The sequence below is a fragment of the Aegilops tauschii genome, chromosome 3, assembly GCF_002575655.3.
Source record: "Aegilops tauschii subsp. strangulata cultivar AL8/78 chromosome 3, Aet v6.0, whole genome shotgun sequence".
In the NCBI taxonomy this organism is placed as follows: domain Eukaryota; kingdom Viridiplantae; phylum Streptophyta; class Magnoliopsida; order Poales; family Poaceae; genus Aegilops; species Aegilops tauschii.
In genome coordinates, this window is record NC_053037.3 from 406,799,893 (window position 1) to 406,821,005 (window position 21,113).

The 21,113-nt window shown below is 45.1% G+C and overlaps 2 protein-coding genes across 12 annotated transcripts; both read right to left on the reverse strand.

Moving 5' to 3' along the window:
• Positions 1-492: 492 nt before the first annotated feature.
• LOC109774246 (protein SODIUM POTASSIUM ROOT DEFECTIVE 2) lies at positions 493-4,472 on the reverse strand. Its single transcript, XM_020332955.4, has 3 exons — positions 2,153-4,472; positions 1,968-2,043; positions 493-720 (listed from the first exon to the last, which is right to left on the reverse strand). The coding sequence occupies exons 1-3, from the start codon at positions 2,357-2,359 to the stop codon at positions 572-574; spliced, it is 432 nt and encodes a 143-aa protein (XP_020188544.1). The 5' UTR covers positions 2,360-4,472; the 3' UTR covers positions 493-571.
• Positions 4,473-4,699: 227 nt separating this feature from the next.
• On the reverse strand, positions 4,700-11,804 carry LOC109774247 (uncharacterized). 11 transcript variants are annotated; one of them, XR_005773199.3, is made up of 13 exons: positions 11,128-11,803; positions 10,551-10,653; positions 10,364-10,471; positions 10,177-10,284; positions 9,723-10,099; positions 8,979-9,640; positions 8,207-8,324; positions 7,266-7,361; positions 6,317-6,369; positions 6,139-6,175; positions 6,020-6,052; positions 5,279-5,352; positions 4,700-5,021 (listed from the first exon to the last, which is right to left on the reverse strand). XR_005773199.3 is itself a non-coding variant. In XM_040404207.3 (13 exons), exons 1-11 carry the CDS (start codon positions 11,640-11,642, stop codon positions 6,025-6,027), a joined length of 2,205 nt encoding a protein of 734 aa, XP_040260141.1. In that variant the 5' UTR covers positions 11,643-11,803; the 3' UTR covers positions 4,700-5,021; positions 5,339-5,352; positions 6,020-6,024. The 11 variants fall into 11 exon arrangements, 5 of the variants coding, with proteins under 5 accessions (XP_040260141.1, XP_040260142.1, XP_073366792.1 ...); XR_005773198.3 differs by having other exon boundaries at positions 5,274-5,352; XR_005773197.3 differs by having other exon boundaries at positions 5,830-6,052.
• Positions 11,805-21,113: the final 9,309 nt, after the last annotated feature.

The following is a 21,113-nucleotide window of genomic DNA, read 5'->3' on the forward strand; positions in this document are numbered from 1 at the left end:
TCATGGACCCTGGCGGTAGCAAAAGGGTCAGATCTCGAAAAAAAATTCAAATTAGGGTCGGATCTCGAATAGGTATCACAAAAGGGTCAAAACACGAAAATTTGCCCCTTCCGACATGACTTCGCTCCAACTTTTTTCCGAGCACAGCACACAGTCCAACCTTGGGTGTGAGCCGTACTACATTTTCTTTCCCCCGGATCTAGATGCCCTTGCATACAATCCAAATCCACGGGGACATGTTACATACAAGCGTCAAGAGATACCTTCATACTTGATCAATTTATACCAACACCACACGTACGTACGTAGTGGCCCTAAACAGAACCGCTAAAGCATGCTGCACGTATGGACGGGCTATTTTTCTTTTTTCTTTTGAGTAGATAGATCAACCAATTAGACCCAACCACCCTCTTCTTCCTTGGTCTCCTAGTTACAATCTTCCCATAGTTTCTTCCTTGCCATGGTTGCGTGTGCTGCTACGTATGCGTGCCTTGCGTGAGAATCACAGCACATATATTTGATTTTATGAGTGAAATGTGTCACACCCACCCTATCAGCTTATCATCATCAACTATCTACTCGGAGCCGGGGACTTGGGGGCCACCAACAGCTCCGCAAACTTCATCACCTTGGAGACGCTCTGCAGCACCTCGTAGGGCGTCACGTCCCCCGTCACGACCACCTTCTTGTTCTCCAAATCCACCTCAAACGACGACACACCTGGACACACAAGAACAGAAACAAAATGTTAAAGATGATCGCTCGTCCAGGACTCACTCGACTCGTAAATCAACATATTTTAACTGAACTGATAATATCTATCGACGCAGATGCTCCGACAACGAGCCATACGGTGAAGTTGGTGGGAGCTCAATTATGAGCGCCGCAGCAGCAGTAGTACCAAATCTTGGCCACCGACTGGCGGTGCCACCAAAAGTTTTTCCAGAAAAGGCAGGCAGCCCTGCACATGCGCAGAGTAGCAACATGTGCGGATGCGCCCAAGCATGCAGTATCATGCAGTACCGCAGCGGCAGCGCGAACGGAAGGAACCCGATCCATGCATGCATCGGCGCGTGGTCGCCCGCCCGCGCGGCCAAAACGACACCGGAGCCAACTCAGGCGCACAGGGATCGACGCCCACCCGCCACCGGCTTCGGTGACGTGTATGACTACATTCCGTAACATGCCACTGCAGCGAGGCTTTGTTCACTGTTCGCCATTAGCCCAGCAGCGAGGGGAGCAGAGCAGAGCAGAAATTTGGGGTTTTGCTTCGCTTGTTGTATATTGAAAATTTGAAACGACTGGAGGCGCACAGAGGTCAACCTGCCGCAGGGTGTTTTTCCTTCCCGCGTCTGACAGATCGCGACTTATCTCTGCTCCAAATGCTTCTGGACTTCTGAGACGTTGCGCTCCTATTCCCGTGACGCCCGCCCATGTGGGCTACGGCGCTACTCTACTTTGAAAAATTATCCGGTCTACAGATCCGCGCCACATTTCACAGTCGTTGATTACTTCGAGATCCTGGATATACTAATGCTCCGCCCCACCAATAAGAAATGGACACTATATTTGTTTTTAAACACTAGCAGTAAGAAACGCACACTTGGCTATGTCTGAAGTATCAACACATCGAGGTGGCGTTGAAAGGGAAGAGAAAATTAGAGTAAGACACGAGGCAGAGATCTGCTGTGTGTTGTGCAGGTTCGAAAGCAATTGCAGTGAGATAATCAAGGAAAAAACAAGCTGTCAAGTTGTCCCTCTGGCGAATAATTAGCAAAGATTACGGCCAGATCAGCTGTACAAACTTTGCAATTCCTTTTTTGTTTGGAGTCAAATGATAGGAACTTTACGATAACAAGTACCCCAGCATGATTGTATGCTTTTATCACTAGCTATGCCCTATCAAAAGAATGTCAACACTGCCCCGAAAAAGGGATTTAAAGGTTCAATTCTCATTCGTATGGTACCTTCCATCTTGGAGATGTGCTTCTGAACTTTCCTGGCGCACCCGTAGCAGTGCATGGACACCCTCAGCTCCACCGTCTGCATCAGCAGGAGGCATGTTATTATGCAGTGCAGGTGAATACTAGCAGTGTCCACAGCATGTTCTGCAGAGGCATCTTAGAGAGGGAGGCGTTAGTTAATTCCTCACCTTTGGCTCCAGATGGAAAGCGAGAGTCTTAGCCCCACCGCCGAAGTCCTTGAGCTTGAGCAGCTCGTCCAGCTGAGCGCTCACCAGGGCCTTCCCCTCGCTCTCCTCGTTCTCGTCCTCCACCGCGTGCACGCAGACGCAAGCGTTGGCGCACACCGAGAGCGAGAAGCAGTCCAGCACCCTCTCCAGCCCTAGCTTCCTCCCCATCCTCTCCTCTCTCTATCTCACTCACCACGGCTTCTCTCTCTCTCTCTCTCTCTCTCTCTCTCTCTCTCTCTATCTCTCCGAAGTCTCTGAGAGGTGAAGCTCAGTCTGAAGTGAAAAGCGCACTGCAAAGCGCAGAGGCCCTTTTAAGGCGACGAGGAAGAAGAGACAAGCTGGTACGCGCGCTGAGCGAGCAGACCTACCAAAGCAAAGCGCTTGGAATGAGGCAAGGGATGAGAATATATATGCATATAAGCAGCAGCGCCGGGCAGTATAAAAGTGGGCTATATGTTAGCTCAAAAGTCTGAAGCAACTCCCGATGTTGAAATTGAATACAATCATAGCTTTTGTTTTGGTGCAAGACAGAGTCATGAGCCGGTTTGACAAGGGGGCTGGACAGACAGACAAGCTGGCAAGCGCTCCATGTGACAATGTGCTTGCTTATTGGCGCTACCACTCGTGGAATCATGCGTTTGAGAATACACGCACATCGCGATGCCCATGCGTACATGCATACACTACAAATTGAGCTGAAAGCATAACCATAGAATAGAAGGGACCCAATCATGCGTCGTGCAAATGAGAGGCTGGATGGCCTTTACATACAAATAACTGAAAACACTGCTTTTTTGAAAGAAAAGAAACACTATACAAGTAACTGAAAACAAGGAAAAGTTAGGTTAGACACGTCAAGGTTCACAGGCTGACACATACGTGTCTTTCACTTGCGCACATCGGCCATCAGTGTATAGTGTGTGTTTGTAGCTTTCCCTTCGGTGGGGAATATATATATGCGCTGCAACGTGAGCATACGTACACACACAAGCAAGACGGCGACGATTATTACCATATAAAACCATATCCGCCTTGCCCTTGCGCCGAAGAGACACGAGGGGACAACAGATTTTTAAACAAGGGCGCTCAAGGACATAGAATAGGCTCTGGTCACCTTCATTGACGCATGCCACAGTGCATCTCTTCCTTGCAGTTGCAGACCACGACTTTGCAAAATGACGACGGCCTTTTAATTGTTTGGCCAATTGCCACTATATCTATTGAAATTTGGCAAATTATATGGCGATTTTGGTCAGCTCGTTTGGTAAAATGCGGACTAATTCCAAGCGACTGCATCAACGCACTCCTCTGGTGCGTGCTCATGAGAAAACGGATGTACTAGTGCCATTCAAGCGTTCATCTTTTGGCGGCAGTACTAACTCTCGGGAGAGGAATCTCTGGGTGCCGCTACCATCTCGTGTTGTATGGCGCTGTCACCTTTCTACTCGCCGAAAGCTAGCATAATGCGCTCCAAGAGATGGGATTGATTGATTAAGCCGTCATATCTGCAGATGGCTATGCGCAACATCTTAATCGCTTCCAGCTTTGATCTAGTGAGCGGAGAATCTAGTGGTGGGCCTCCGCGATTTACCTGCCTGCTCGGCGCGCGAATGTCTGTGTGTGTGTGCATCTATCTATGTGCAAGGCAAATGGCCCGAAGGACAAGCATGGCAGGTGGGCCCGACAGACCAGCACGGCATTATTGGCTCGCTGGGCTGGGGGCGCAGGTGAGGCCGTACGCTTGCCCGAGAGGGACGGGGTGTACCATTTGCCCCTTTGCCTCGTTCTGGATCCATGCCTGAATTATGATGAAGCCAACACCATCGGTGTATCTTCCGCCACTCGCCAGGTTTGCCTGGGCCACCCAGCCAGCACTCTAGGTGCCCGGTACTATCTGCTTACTGCGAAATGAAATGTAGAGACGTTTCACCAGAAATGTTTGCTTTAGTTCAACCGAAACGATGTGCGATGATGAGCCGATAGTGTGAGCGTGATGTGTGTCTCGCGGACGGCCGAGACCCATACCACGTGTGCCAAAAACTTACTAGAGGGCAGAAAAAGCAGAGGAGCATATGCACGGGGAAAGCCATTGTTCTGTCGCTTCAGATAGTCATGCGGGCGGGCGGGCGGGCAACCAGGGATGAGCTGCGATCTAGGCTTGGTGGTGTTCCGGATTCCCTGCCGGCATGTAAATGAACACCACTCTCGGCAGAGATAGCCAGATAGACAGCTGCTTGTGACCAACTCACAAGCTCAAGTGCGCACAGCCAGGGGCCCATGTCCTAACCACGATCATGTTTTCATGTTTGGAGCCGAATGTGGAGCAGGAGATGAACTACTGAACTAGGATGAAGAGGACATGTCCTTCTGCCTTGCCCGTTTTGTGCAGAGGGAATCTATCCATGTGGACAGTGCTTGCAACCAGATGTTCACCAGATACGAATAACTGGTCCAAATCATCCAACGGACAGGAACCATATGGCTCTCTTCCCTGACTACAAGACTGGGTTTAACTATGTCCTAGCAGCACATAAGAACAGAACTATAAGCAGCATACAAATAATCTACACTGAGTTTCGTCCAAAAGAGTACGAAGACATGGCTAACCACCATCTAGGAGTCAACATGCTACTACTAATAGCGAGAAGCGATATGGTTTGCAGTTGGTTAGAAGAAAATATCAAACCCAGGCCATGCTGACAAAACGATCAAATCAACCGGAAATTACTACGGAAGAGAAGAGCGGAGCAGAGGCAAAGTTACTCCTCTTGACCAGGAGCAAGAGTTCACGGATCGCAACTGCCACCTTGGGATCATCATGGTGAGAGATCTGCCAAGGTCATAAGCAATCAATAGTGGCATGTCCATGAGGAAAAATGACAAACAAGAAAAAACATACTGGCATGTACTCCCTCCGTTCCTAAATATAAGTCTTTGGAGAGATTTCACTATGGACTACATACGGAGCAAAATGAGTGAATCATACTCTAAAATGCATCTATATACATCCGTATGTGGTCCATAGTGGAATCTCTACAAAGACTTATATTTAGGAACGGAGGGAGTAGTTAGAATGGAATACCAGACCCAGCAGAAGGAGCAGGCCAGTGCACAGGAGACAGGACTATAGCAAAAGGACTTGCTTACTTAAACAGTCCAACCTGCCAAGATTACATCGAGCAGCAAGATTACACATTTTACACCCACGAATCGTATAACCTAATTTAGACTCGTACATGCCACATGCATGATTGAACAAACAATGAAAAATCACAATACATCTTAAGAGTATATAAAGGTTGCTCTCTGTTTCCTAGTGATTGCTGAACCCAAGGCAGTTCAAGAAGAATGAGATGCTAGCCAACTCATGGCAGAATTTTGCAACCAAATAGGTTGGTGGTTCCAATGAAACCAAAATAGAATATGAATATACAGTTGTACAAACAGCAAAGGGGAGAACTTCCTCCCATGGCAGTCAAAGTGCCAATTGCCTAGAAACAGTGAACACATCATCCAAAGCCTATGTGTTACTATAACAAAACCTAGATTCACAAGTCAATGCAATTAAGTTCTGTCAATAACGAAGAGGGCAGCATCTTTTTCCAAGATCTACTCGGAAGCTGCAAAAGTGGGCATACCTGGTGTATTTTGTTACAGTGACAAAGTGCTTCAGGAGGAAAAAAAAAAAGGAGCTCAGGGCTTGGACTTAGAAAGTACTGAGCTGTGCGCTATAATTGACAGCTGTAGCAATACAATGCAGAATGCAGTAGTTCTGATACGGACTGAGAGCTGGTCCTGTGGATTCGCTTTGGTTGTCACTAAACTCACCATGTTCATGAAGCGAAGTTCATCTCTGAGTATCTGATAAATTATAAGCGATGTCAATACATATACTTGGTGTTAACACGACACAGAAACCTTAATTAATTCCCATGATCTGAACTTACCTGAGAAGTTTGTTCTTGCGCTGGCCAAGCTCATGACCTACAACCTCCACCAAAAAGGTAAGAGATAAAATATAAGTTGTACTTATAAAGGAAGATCTAGAGAATAATATACCATTTAAACATCAGTTAAGACTAAAAGAATACAGAATATGCAATGAGACTGAGTGGTTTCTTTCACCTGGTATTTCAGGGGAGTTCAACAAAACAGGAACTTCAGTCACACAATCGTGTCTGCAGGGAAAAAGAAGAAATTAACATAAAGCAATGGGTATTCATCTTTCTTGTACTGCACTGTAGTTCTTGTTTGTCTATGCAAGTTTCCCAAGCAAAACACGCAATCTGGCTTGAAATAGTCAGGCCGTTGGCAGGCACTCTACATGGATACAAAACCTCGAATCTGTAAAGAACTGGAATGAAGAAAAGAAATGCACACACCAAGATACAAGGTATAAAGTTACACAAATTCGTGTGTTGTACATTGATGCCTATAAAAGAATCAATGGAACAGGTGCTGAAACGCAAAAACCTCCAACATCCCATTTCCAATATCCATGAAGCCATATACAGGTGGTGACTTCCTCTTTTCGAAATTTTTTTTTACCGACTTCCTACACAGAAACGTTTTTCTACTGTTTTATGACTTATACTGGAACTCCCAGGAAGGCAGCTAAAGCAAAAGTCCGACTCGCAGTGGGAACACGATACAGAGAAAGGCTAGTTGAGAACCTTGTAATTGTCGAGGCCAGCCATTCAATTCAGTGTAACCAGAAAATTTGAGCTCCAGATTGTAAGACATAGGAAAAACTAGCTCTGAGATTACGGTGTCCTAATAATCTGCATGCTGTAATTGTGATTACATTGAAGATAGCCAAAATCTTTAGCACCGACCAGACCAGAAAGTGTGCCAATAAAAAATACTGACCAGGAGTATACATACAACTGTAACTGTTATAGGTGATTATTTTTCAGAGTTCAGATGCTAAACTCTGACTGCAACTGATTTAACTACAGCTGCAGTTAGGCAAATACCAGCTAGCTTTGTTGCGAAGTATATACATACACCTATAAGGTGAGAACATGATATCTGAAAGCGTGTAACATAAAGGACACCGAAGTTAGGATTTTACCTTGGGAATACTGATAGTTGGGGATAATGACTGCCAATATAAGAAGGATCATGTGTTGCCCCAAGAACCCCAGTAGCACCAGACAATGTTTGCAGCCTAATTTTCAGCAAATGAAGTCAAAGAGGGATCAAATGCCGATTTAGATCAAAGAATAAGATAACACGATCCAACCATAGTAAAATGGATGTAACTAGAATTGCTGGCTACTGATTAAGAGCTCAGGCATATTACATGCTCTGATTAAGCACGTTCAACCAATCTTAACAGCAAATTCGAGGATCCTACAAAATGGAATCAGACTAATTTTGCCAGTAACTACCATGTAATCAACCAGTTCAGTACCATGATGTTCTTCCTAGGAACCCATGGTTGTCATATTCATCTATTCTGTAATAGCATATGACAGGAACGTACAGTATCCGTGGATACCATGCCCAACACAGACAGGCCTTCAGCACGCCATGGATAAGTAATGTCTGTATGTCCGATAATTTTTCTACAGGAAAAAAATATCCATTTATGGCATGGCATGAACAAGTGTAGGACTGTTGAGAGTTGAGACATAGGTTGGCCCAAATGCTGACTCGTCTATGGCTTGTATCGCGTTTGGCAATCTGCCTTGGCGTCCTTTTTTTCTTCTTCTTTTTGCCGATTTTATTGTATTTGTAATAATTCGGTTGTATTCATCCTTAGCTGGCGCAGAGGCTGGGGGTAATGAAGCTTCAATTTTCTAAAAAAAACAGCTTGGCCCAAATAATAGTACTAACAAGATAACAGGTTTTTGAACCCTGCAGAGTGCACCACAACTAATCACAAATATCTGTAGTACTCATGAAGAAGTTAGCTAAATGGAGTTTGCAGCTTCAATATCAAGATACCAATCAGAAAAATGAAGCAATACTTCTTCCGAAAGATCTATACGAAAATTGAATCCCACATACCAAGTAATTTGATTAAGCTCAGAATTGTCACTGGGTTGATGAGCCAAAAGTCCTGGGAAAGCCATACCACTGCATGGGATATCAGGTCCCCTAGGATGCTGCTCACCAAACTTCATAACTGCCGAGGAAATGGAGTTCAAAGTTAGGGTAACAGAGAATGTGCAGGACCAGAGCCTCAAGCATGCACACATTTCAGAAGAAAAGGACAGGTACAAGAGTACGGAGTTATATATATATATAGCATCACTATATATATATATATATATATAGTATCAGTATGGCAATGTAGACTGAGAATATAACACATAGGATAACATTAGCATAATACCAACCAAGAATTGGTATGAACAAGCAAGGCTACAACTCTGCAAATAAAATGATACCTAGACCTAATCCTTATTCTGGAATGATCACAGAGTAGTATTTCCTAAAGTTCTCTAGCAGCTAGGCTACGGTTGAAACTTGGCCCATACGCACTTCTGGAGCTCCAAATCGTAAAGAAGGAACTATTTGAGTTATCAAATTCATGCTAGAATATTTAAAACCTGTTGAAATCAAATCTCGTTGCCATTTCCCCCCTTTGTGAAGTGCATGACTGCATGAAAGTTTCTGTACCAAGTCAGAACAAACTTTAAATGGTTGGGCTGCTCTACTTTTTTTACGGGGTGGCTGGACTGCTCTACTGGTTGCAATTTTATAATTAAATTCATATATGTCATGTATCCAACTAACAATACATACCTTTTTTTTTAGGGGAACTAACAATACATACCTGGCAACACTGCTGGAGTGCCAAGAGTAAGGTCCTTTGCTACTGTAACATCAAGAGCATGACCTCCACCACAAGGGAAAGAGCCACTCACTGCTTCTACCTTATCATTCTGCACTATTATAACAGACGGTGCTAAAGAATTGTTTGACCCAGGAGGGGGACTGGTCTCTGCATCTTCAGTTGAACTTATCAGTGTATTTTGTGGATGAGACTGAATTTTGCTGGCACTGGCAATGTTTTGATGAAATATCTGAGCAGAAAGTTTGTTCTCTGTGGGGACACCAATGTTCAAACCACTTCCTTGATCCCTGGATTCTGAATATTGGCTATTTGATGTTGATACAGTTGAATGAGAACCAAGGTTAGGCATGCCTTTTACCATACTAAGAGAACCAGCAGTATTTCCATGCTCACCAGAAGGAGCAAATGCCTTCACTCCAAAACTGGGACGAGATTGAGGTTTCAGAGAACTATGTGCCATTCGAACGGAGGATGAGAAGAGCTTACTTAAAATGTCAGGTCGTGCTTTCCTTCTTTCTACAAAGGAGGGTTCTTGCTTCGACGAAAACTCTTGTTCATTCTGCAAACCTAAAGTTCGATGTGAGTTCTTTCCCACACCTGTATCAGAACAGCCCTCCTCATTCCGTGATCTGGAATATGTCCTATGAAGCATAGGCAACAACATAGTTAATGCTAAATTCAGCTAGCAATCTCTAAGAAGGGGGGAGTGAATTCACACTTTACCTATTGTTTTGCACTGAAGAGGTTTGGAAAGTATTCTTCCAGGTAGGTTGGTAGGGCCTTGATGGTTTCCCTCTGTTAACATTTGGTGCATTGTTGTAACCTTTAGCATTCACATAACAGATACGAGATTCTGTCCAGTTCTGCTCGTCATAGTACGAATGGGATTTTCTTGGAACACTTCTGTAGTTCTTGGCGCTGTAATAGGAAGTTTTGGCCTCTTTTGGAAATCTATTGTAGTTGTTGGTACTCCCATACTTGTAGTCTGCTCTGTAATCATGATAATAGGATGCGGATTTGGTTCCTTCTAGATAACCATGGTTAATGTCATGAGTTCTACCACCAGCCCATGCTCTAAAAGGACTTCTTGGCCTCCTTGTCTAAACAAAGCAAAGAAAATCAATGAAGTCAGTAAGAACACTACATAGTAGATAGGGGGCAAAGGTGTGATACACACACTGCCATGTTGAACATAACGGGTATTGATCTCATGAAACCGATCATGGTTAACGTCATGAGTTCTACCACCAGTCCATGCTCCAAAAGGACTTCTTGGTCTCCTTGTCTAAACAAAGCAAAGCAAATCAACAAAGTCAGTAAGAATACTAGTACACAATAGATAGGGGGAAAGGCATGAAACATACACTGTCATGTTGAACATAATGGGTATTGATCTCATCAAACCGATCATGGTTAACATCATGAGTTCTACCACCAGCCCAAGCTCTAAATGGACTTCTTGGCCTCCTTGTCTAAACAAAGCAAAGCAAATCAACGAAGTCAGTAAGAATACTAGCACATAACAGATAGGGGGAAAGGCGTGATACAGACACTGTCATGTTGAACATCATGGGTATTGATCTCATTAAACCGATCATGCAGCCATACGCTATCATCTTTAGAATTCCATAACTTTTGGCCACCGAAAAAGTCCCTGAATTGATAACATTGATACATCAGGAAGACACTATGGGCTAATATTTATAGTGAATACGGATGGAAAAAATATATAGAAAAGGGAGCCAACATCAAACTCTACCAATCTCTAGAAGTTGTGCCAAGCAGTCAATGCCAGTGAGTAACAAAATGCAATTAGGTAGCAGTTCATCTGTTTAAGCTCTTACAACAAGCAGTGCTTGCAGTGTCACACGATGTTTCCTTTGAATGCACGATCTTATCATACAATCTCCAATCGGGGAACAGTTGGATCACTCTAAGCATGTAGGTGCTCCCACCAAGATACCTCTCCATTTTTCATGTGGGAGAGTTAAATTTGATCGACAATCCTTGCTGCAACTAATGCGATGCACATGCTTCCAGACTAGCTTGTACGGTCAGAGAGCATATTACCGAGCAACAGATGAACATCCGAAGAGGAAGCAACCAGGGAAAGACGAAAGGCTCGAACCTCTGGCGCCCGCGGCTGCGGTTTTCCTTGTTCTGGAAGCGATCATCGTGCATGTAGAAGGCACCTGTTCTCGGCACGGCGTCGGGCTCGAACCCCTTGTTCTCCTTGTCCTCTTCTTTCAGTTCGGCTCCCGTCTCAGCCTGGGCATCCTCCTCCTCCTCGTACTTCCCCTCGTCCTCCGGCGCCGCAGCCACCTCATCCGGCGTCACTTCCTTGGCCTCTCCACCGCCCCCAGATCCTGCGTCGAACTCCTTGCGAACCTCCTCGCATTCCTCGGAACCCTCGTCTTCGCCGTCCACCTCGGTCGCGCCCAGCTCGTCGGAGTCGGAATCGGACCAGACCACCCTCGACGGCGGCGAGGAACCACTCCCCCCACCGCCGCCGCCATCGCCCTCCTCCTCGTCGTCGCTCGCCGCCGCGCGACGCCTCAACGCCGGGAGGGGCGAGTCGTCGACGTCGCTCACGTCCTCCTTCTCGTCCCCCTCCGCCGTCGACGCCTTCTCCTCTTCAGCCATAGAGGCCGCCGCGCCAATTTGGGCGAGAATGCTAGGGTTTAAGCTAGGGTTTGAGGGAATCCGGAAGGTTCGAGAGGCTTCTCGACCTCGCGTGGAAAGCTGTTCTGTTTTTTGGCGGACTGGTTTGATTTGATCACCTTTTCTGATCGATCAGCTTCTCTGTCGTGAGGGGAAAGAGAAGAAGGGCATTCATTAGCTGGAGCCACTATGCAAAACCACTGGGAGGTCCAGCTAAAAAACAAATTAGGGATGTTGAGGCGCCGACAAGTGGGCCACAGTAATGAGATTTGTAGGTGGACCCTGTTGGCCCCACCTGTCATCACTCGTCCTTGTTTTAGTATGTGCGTGGACGGCTGCTAGGTGTCATCCGCCTGCTAAACCCTAGTTAACAGCCTGCAAAACAGCCGTCGATTTAATTACATGCGACCGTCGGATTGAAGCCACGTCCGTGTCAGCAGAAACAACAACTCTCGTTGCCTTCTCCCGCGTTGCTGCAATCATTGGATGTGGAAGCAAAATCCCCGCCTCCTTTGCAGCTCCTCTATACCCGCCCGAGGCCAGGGCGAGTACTAGATCATCGTCGCCAACGCACCCTCTACCATCGCCGACGTCGACGCATCATTGCCTCTACCACCGCCGCCGACGACGCATCATCGCCCCCGTACACCTTCCCACACCATGGCAACTCCCCACATAGTGCGGTCTATGTTGTCAGCCGCCATGGCTCGAAGCTCCGGTGCTCCATCCAGCGGCACGCAAGCCAAATCGGCCCCGATTCTCGCCGGCGAGTCGATTCCGCAGTCTGGAGCTGCAAGGGAGCTTCGCGATCCTCCTGTATTCTCTGCTAAAGGTTCCCGACTAGCTCCTCACATGCTTGGGTAAGTTGCTCAAAACCCTAGCTGTCCAGCTCCAACCCTAGCTATCCAGCTCCTTCTCGTGAAGTATGAAGCAAAAAAATGGGTGTACTGTGTTTGTGATTTCCTGAATTTCATGAAGCATGAAGTATGAATTGCATTAAAAAATGTTCAGGGAGGGGGGAGTTAAGATGCATGTGTGGTGAATTGTTCCGATATGTGCATGTTGGTAATGCTATCTGTGGTGAAAATAGTAGTTGTCTTGGTCACTGGCTTTGTTTGCTATGTTGCAATTAAAACATAGTAGTTGTGTTGGTGAAGTTTCTTCACTAGTAAAGTTAGACATGAAGAAATGTTGCATCTACTAGGCAAAAGCTAATTTGTAGTAAACATTGTCACCTTGATTAGCCTAGCACTGTGAATCATTGTTGTAGCATGTAGTAGAAGCATTTTATTTAGTATGATGAGGTGAAAAAAAAACTGAAGTTATACATTGCTAGAAGCACTAGTTCCTCTCTACATTCTACCTTTTTTACTGACGTTGTGATTATTTTTTTCTACAGCAATAAAAACAACCAAAAAAGGGCTGCTGGTGCTGGAGTTGATGGTGATGAGAGCTACATCATGGGCAAATTTCTGTTGTGACTGGAGTCAATATGGAAGGGGTGATTAATGTTGCTGATGTGCAACACGATAAAGATGATGCAGATGGTGATGCAATATCCTCGCAGCCGCTTGTTCCATATGGTGATCGTCGTGGTGATCGTCTTCATCAACATCATCGTCTTCATCACATTCCTCATCTCTTTTCGGTGGTCCACTCTCCCGCACCCCGCTATAATCCCCTACATGAACATGACGCTTTATGCCACATATTTATTATCCAATGATGTGTTGCCATCCTATGATGCTTGAGTAGATCTCTTTTGTTCTTTGGGTTGATTGATGATCTTGATTGGTTTGAGTTGTATGTTTTATATTGGTGTTGTCCTATGGCGCCCTCCGTGCCGCGCACACGTGAGGGATCACCGTTGTAGGGTTTGTAATATGTTCATAGTTCGCTTATGGTGGGTTGCTAGAGTGACAGAAGCTTAAACCCGAGTAAAGGGGTTGTTTGCGTATGGGAGTAAAGAGGACTTGATACTTTAATGCTATGGTTGGGTTTTACCTTAATGATTAGTTGCGGATGCTTGCTAGAGTTCCAATCATGTGCGTATGATGCAAGTAGAGAAAATATGTTAGCTTATTGATACGTCTCCAACGTATCTATAATTTTTTATTGTTCCATGCTATATTATATTCTGTTTTGGACATTATTGGGCTTTATTATACACTTCTATATTATTTTCGGGACTAACCTATTAACCGGAGGTCCAGCCCAGAATTGCTGTTTTTTTTGCCTATTTCAGAGTTTCGTAGAAAAAGAATATCAAACGGAGTCCAAACGGAATGAAACCTTCGGGAACGTGATTTTCGGAACGAACGTGATCCAGAGGACTTGGACCCTACGTCAAGAAAGCTACCAGGAGGGCACGAGGTAGGGGGGCGCGCCCTCCACCCTCGTGGGCCCCATGTTGCTCCACCGATGTATTTCTTCCTCCTATATATACCTACGTACCCCAAACTACCAGATACGGAGCCAAAAACCTAATTCCACCGCCGCAACCTTCTGTACCCGTGAGATCCCATCTTGGGGCCTGTTCCGGAGCTCCGCCGGAGGGGGCATCGATCACGAAGGGCTTCTACATCAACACCATAGCCTCTCCGATGAAGTGTGAGTAGTTTACCTCAGACCTTCGGGTCCATAGTTATTAGCTAGATGGCTTCTTCTCTCTTTTTGGATCTCAATACAATGTTCTCCCCCTCTCTTGTGGAGATCTATTCGATGTAATCTTCTTTTGCGGTGTGTTTGTTGAGACCGATGAATTGTGGGTTTATGATCAAGTTTATCTATGAACAATATTTGACTCTTCTCTGAATTCTTTTATGTATGATTGGTTATCTTTGCAAGTCTCTTCGAATTATCAGTTTGGTTTGGCCTACTAGATTGATCTTTCTTGCAATGGGAGAAGTGCTTAGCTTTGGGTTCACTCTTGCGGTGTCCTTTCCCAGTGACAGTAGGGGCAGCAAGGCACGTATAGTATTGTTGCCATCGAGGATAACAAGATGGAGTTTATATCATATTGCATGAGTTTATCCCTCTACATCATGTCATCTTGCTTAAAGCGTTACTCTGTTCTTATGAACTTAATACTCTAGATGCATGCTGGATAGCGGTCGATGTGTGGAGTAATAGTAGTAGATGCAGACAGGAGTCGGTCTACTTGTCTCGGACGTGATGTCTATATACATGATCATACCTAGATATTCTCATAACTATGCTCAATTCTGTCAATTGCTCAACAGTAATTTGTTCACCCACCGTAATACTTATGCTCATGAGAGAAGCCACTAGTGAAACCTATGCCCCCGGGTCTATTTTCCATCATATTAATCTTCCAACAACAAGCTATTTCCATTGCCTTTTATTTTGCTTTTATTTTACTTTGCATCTTTATCATAAAAATACCAAAAATATTATCCTATCATACCTATCAGATCTCACTCTCGTAAGTGACCGTGTAGGGATTGACAACCCCTTATCGCGTTGGTTGCGAGGATTTATTTGTTTGTGTAGGTGCGAGGGACTCGTGCGTGGCCTCCTACTGGATTGATACCTTGGTTCTCAAAAACTGAGGGAAATACTTATGCTGCATTACTGCATCACCCTTTCCTCTTCAAGGGAAAACCAACGCAGTGCTCAAGAGGTAGCACTTATGCCTCTCCCTCACATAAAATTGCAATAATAATTACCGATCTTGTTAACAATTGCCTAGGACAATTCCATGCACCGATCCATCATTATTCCACACTCGCTATTTGTAATATACTGTAATATATTCTAACTTTATGTTAACAACACCTATTTCTACATTTTATCTCTCCGATATCATGCAAAGCTATCATTTTTATACCCACAACATAGTTTTATTTCTCGTTTCTAGAAGAAAGCAAACACTCGGTATACGTAGAGCTGTATCGATGGCAAATAGTGTTGGAAATATGCCCTAGAGGCAATAATCGTTTATTATCCATGCTAGAATTGTATTGATAGGAAACTCAGATGCATGTGTGGATACATAGACAACACCATGTCCCTAGTAAGCCTCTAGGAGACTAGCTCGTTGATCAATAGATGGTTACGGTTTCCTGACCATGGACATTGGATGTCATTGATAACGGGATCACATCATTAGGAGAATGATGTGATGGACAAGACCCAATCCTAAGCCTAGCACAGATCGTGTAGTTCGTTTGCTCAGAGCTTTTCTAATGTCAAGTATCAGTTCCTTAGACCATGAGATTGTGCAACTCCCGGATACCGTAGGAATGCTTTGGGTGTACCAAACGTCACAACGTAACTGGGTGGCTATAAAGGTGCACTACAGGTATCTCCGAAAGTGTCTGTTGGGTTGGCACGAATCGAGACTGGGATTTGTCACTCCGTGTAAACGGAGAGGTATCTCTGGGCCCACTTGGTAGGACATCATCATAATGTGCACAATGTGACCAAGGAGTTGATCACGGGATGATGTGTTACGGAACGAGTAAAGAGACTTGCCGGTAACGAGATTGAACAAGGTATCGGGATACCGACGATCGAATCTCGGGCAAGTAACATACCGATAGACAAAGGGAATTGTATACGGGATTGATTGAATCCTCGATATCGTGGTTCATCCGATGAGATCATCGAGGAGCATGTGGGAGCCAACATGGGTATCCAGATCCCGCTGTTGGTTATTGACCGGAGAGTCGTCTCGGTCATGTCTGCGTGTCTCCCGAACCCGTAGGGTCTACACACTTAAGGTTCGGTGACGCTAGGGTTGTAGAGATATTAGTATGCGGTAACCCGAAAGTTGTTCGGAGTCCCGGATGAGATCCCGTACGTCACGAGGAGTTCCGGAATGGCCCGGAGGTAAAGATTTATATATGGTAAGTCTTATTTTGGTCGCCGGAAAAGTTTTGCACTTTATCGGTATTGTACCGGGAGTGCCGAAAGGGGTCCGGGGGTCCACCAAGGGGTCCACCAGCCCCGGGGGGGCCACATGGGCTGTGGGGGGTGCGCCTTGGCCTATATGGGCCAAGGGAACCAGCCCCAAGAGGCCCATGCGCCAACAGATAAGATAAACGGAGAGTCCTAAAGGGGGAAGGCACCTCCGAGGTGCCTTGGGGAGGAAGGACTCCTCCCTGGCCGCACCCTTCCTTGGAGGAAGGGCCAAGGCTGCGCCCCCCTTTCCCTTGGCCCTATATATAGTGGGGGGGAGGGAGGGCAGCAGCAATCCAAGCCCTGGCGCCTCCCTCTCCCTCCCGTGACACATCTCCCTCCTCCCGCAGCGCTTGGCGAAGCCCTGTTGGAGTCCCGCTACTTCCACCACCACGCCGTCGTGCTGCTGGATCTCCATCAACCTCTCCTCCCCCTTGCTGGATCAAGAAGGAGGAGACGTCGCTGCTCCGTACGTGTGTTGAACGCGGAGGTGCCGTCCGTTCGGCGCTAGGATCATCGCTGATTTGGATCACGACGAGTACGACTCCATCAACCCCGTTCTCTTGAACGCTTCCGCATCGCGATCTACAATGGTATGTAGATGCACTCCCCTTCCCCTCGTTGCTAGATTACTCCATAGATTGATCTTGGTGATGCGTAGAAAATTTTGAATTTCTGCTACGTTCCCCAACAGTGGCATCATGAGCTAGGTCTATGCGTAGTTTCTATGCACGAGTAGAACACAAAGTAGTTGTGGGCGTAGATGTTGCCAATTCTTCTTGCCGCTACTAGTCTTATCTTGTTTCGGCGGCATTGTGGGATGAAGTGGCCCGGACCGATCTTACACGTACGCTTACGTGAGACAGGTTCCACCGACTGACATGCACTAGTTGCATAAGGTGGCTAGCGGGTGTCTGTCTCTCCCACTTTAGTCGGAACGGATTCGATGAAAAGGGTCCTTATGAAGGGTAAATAGAAATTGGCATATCACGTTGTGGTCTTACGTAGGTAAGAAACGTTCTTGCTAGAAACCTATTCAAGCCACGTAAAAACTTGCAACAACAATTAGAGAACGTCTAACTTGTTTTTGCAGCATGTGCTATGTGATGTGATATGGCCAGAAGATGTGATGAATGATATATGTGATGTATGAGATTGATCATATTCTTGTAATAGGAATCACGACTTGCATGTCGATGAGTATGACAACCGGCAGGAGCCATAGGAGTTGTCTTTATTTTTTGTATGACCTGCGTGTCATTGAATAACGCCATGTAAATTACTTTACTTTATTGCTAAGCGCGTTGGCCATAGAAGTAGAAGTAATCGTTGGCGTGACAACTTCATGAAGACACAATGATGGAGATCATGATGATGGAGATCATGGTGTCATGCCGGTGACAAAGATGATCATGGTGCCCCGAAGATGGAGATCAAAGGAGCAAAATGATATTGGCCATATCATGTCACTATTTGATTGCATGTGATGTTTATCATGTTATGCATCTTATTTGCTTAGAACGACGGTAGTAAGTAAGATGATCCCTTATAAAATTTCAAGAGAAGTGTTCCCCCTAACTGTGCACCGTTGCGAAGGTTCGTTGTTTCGAAGCACCACGTGATGATCGGGTGTGATAGATTCTAACGTTCGAATACAACGGGTGTTGACGAGCCTAGCATGTACAGACATGGCCTCGGAACACATGCGAAACACTTAGGTTGACTTGACGAGCCTAGCATGTACAGACATGGCCTCGGAACACAAGAGACCGAAAGGTCGAACATGAGTCGTATAGTAGATACGATCAACATGGAGATGTTCACCGATGATGACTAGTCCGTCTCACGTGATGATCGGACACGGCCTAGTTTGACTCAGATCATGTATCACTTAGATGACTAGAGGGATGTCTATCTGAGTGGGAGTTCATTAAATAATCAGATGAACTTCATTATCATGAACATAGTCAAAAGGTCTTTGCAAATTATGTCATACGCTTTAGTTCTACTGGTTAAGATATGTTCCTAGAGAAAAATTTAGTTGAAAGTTAATAGTAGCAATTATGCGGACTGGGTCCGTAAACTGAGGAGTGTCCTCATTGCTGCACAGAAGGCTTATGTCCTTAATGCACCGCTCGGTGTGCTGAACCTCAGCGTCATCTGTAGATGTTACGAAACATCTGACATACACGTTTTGATGACTACGTGATAGTTCAGTGCGTAATGCTAACGGTTTAGAATTGTGGCACCAAAGACGTTTTTGAAACGTCGCAGAACATATGAGATGTTCCGAAGACTGAAATTGGGATTTCAGACTAGTGCCCACGTTAAGAGGTATGAGACCTCTGACAAGTTTCTTAAACCTGCAGACTAAGGGAGAAAAGCTCAATCGTTGAGCATGTGCTCAGATTGTCTGGGTAGCACAATCGCTTGAATCGAGTGGGAGTTAATCTCCCAGATGAGATAGTGATGGTTCTCCATAGTCGCTGCCACCAAGCTAGAGAGCTTCGTGATGAACTATAACATATCAGGGATAGTTATGATGATCCTTGAGCTATTCGCGATGTTTGACACCGCGAAAGTAGAAATCAAGAAGGAGCATCAATTGTTGATGGTTAGTAAAACCACTAGTTTCTAGAAGGGCAAGGGCAAAAGGGATACTTCGTGAAACAGCAAATCGTTTGCTGCTCTAGTGAAGAATCCCAAGGTTGAACCCAAACCGGAGACTAAGTGCTTCTGTAATGAGGGGAACGGTCACTGAAGCAGTACTACCCTAGATACTTGGTAGATGAGAAGGCAGGCAAGGTCGACAGAAGTATATTGGATATACATGTGTACTTTACTAGTACTCCTAGCAGCACCAGGGTATTAGATACCGGTTCGGTTGCTAAGTGTTAGTAACTCGAAATAAAAGCTGTGGAATAAACGGAGACTAGCTAAAGGTGAGATGACGATATGTGTTGGAAGTGTTTCCAAGGTTGATGTGATCAAGCATCGCATGCTCCCTCTACCATCGAGATTTGGTGTTTGCGTTGAACATGATTGGATTATGTTTATCGCAATACGGTTATTCATTTAAGGAGAATAATGGTTACTCTGTTTATTTGAATAATACCTTCAATGGTCTTGCACCTAAAATGAATCTCGATCGTAGTGATACACATGTTCGTGCCAAAAGATATAAAATAGTAATGATAGTACCACATACTTGTGGCACTGCAATTTGAGTCATATTGGTATAGAACGCATGAAGAAGCTCCATGTAGATGGATCTTTGGACTCAGTCGTTTTTGAAAAGATTGAGACATGCGAACCATGTCTATTGGTATATATGCATGAAGAAACTCCATGCAGATGGATCGTTTGGACTCACTTGATTTTGAATCACTTGAGACATGCAAATCATACCACATGGGCAAGATGACTGAAAGTCCTCGTTCTCAGTAAGATGGAACAAGAGAGCAACTTATTGGAAGTAATACATTTTGATGTATGCAGTCCAATGAGTGCTGAGGCATGCAGTGGATATCGTTATGTTCTTACTTCACAGATGATTTGAGTAGATGCTGAGTGTATTTACTTGATGAAACACAAGTCTGAATTATTGAAAGGTTCAAGTAATTTCAGAGTGAAGTTGAAGATCGTCATGACAAGAGGATAAAATGTCTGTGATATGATCATAGAGATGAGTATCTGAGTTACGAGTTTGGCACACAATTAAGACATTGTGGAAAGTGTTTCACAATTAATACCGCCTGGAACACCATAGTGTGATGGTGTGTCCGAACATCATAACTGCACCTTATTGGATATGGTGCATACCATGATGTCTCTTATCGAATTACCACTATCGTTTATGGGTTAGGCATTAGAGATAACCGCATTCACTTTAAAAGGGGCACCACGCAATTCCGTTGAGACGACACCGTTTAGAGAAACCTAAGTTGTCGTTTCTTAAAAGTTTGGGGCTGCGATGCTTATGTGAAAAAGTTTCAGGCTGATAAGCTCGAACCCAAAGCGGATAAATGCATCTTCATAGAATACCCAAAACAGTTGGGTAGACCTCCTATTTCAGATCTGGAAGCAAAAGTAATTGCTTCTAGAAACAGGTCCTTTTTCGAGGAAGAGTTTCTCTCGAAAGAATTGAGTGGGAGGATGGTGGAGACTTGATAAGGTTATTGAACCGTCACTTCAACTAGTGTGTAGCAGGGCACAGGAAGTTGTTCCTGTGGCACCTACACCAATTGAAGTGGAAGCTTATGATATTGATCATGAAACTTAGGATCAAGTCACTACCAAACCTCGTGGGACGACGAGGATGCGTAATACTTCAGAGTAGTACGTGATCCTATCTTGGAAGTCATGTTGTTGGACAACAATGAACCTACGAGCTATGGGGAAGCGATGGTGGGCCCATATTCCGACAAATGGTTAGAAGCCATGAAATCCGAGATAAGTGGATCTTTAAGAAGAAGACGGACGTGGACGGTAATGTTACCGTCTATGAAGCTCGACTTGTGGCAAAGAGTA

Coding starts and splice junctions, on each gene's coding strand:
- LOC109774247 (XM_040404208.3), bottom strand. CDS start 11,642: ATGGCTGAAGAGGAGAAGGCGTCGACGGCGGAGGGGGACGAGAAGGAG. Junction 10,100..10,176: donor GTTATGTTCAACATGGCAGT/GTGTGTATCACA, acceptor TGCTTTGTTTAG/ACAAGGAGGCCAAGAAGTCC. Junction 8,325..8,978: donor CACTCCAGCAGTGTTGCCAG/GTATGTATTGTT, acceptor TTTCCTCGGCAG/TTATGAAGTTTGGTGAGCAG.
- LOC109774246 (XM_020332955.4), bottom strand. CDS start 2,359: ATGGGGAGGAAGCTAGGGCTGGAGAGGGTGCTGGACTGCTTCTCGCTC. Junction 2,044..2,152: donor CTTTCCATCTGGAGCCAAAG/GTGAGGAATTAA, acceptor CTGCTGATGCAG/ACGGTGGAGCTGAGGGTGTC. Junction 721..1,967: donor GCACATCTCCAAGATGGAAG/GTACCATACGAA, acceptor TTGTGTGTCCAG/GTGTGTCGTCGTTTGAGGTG.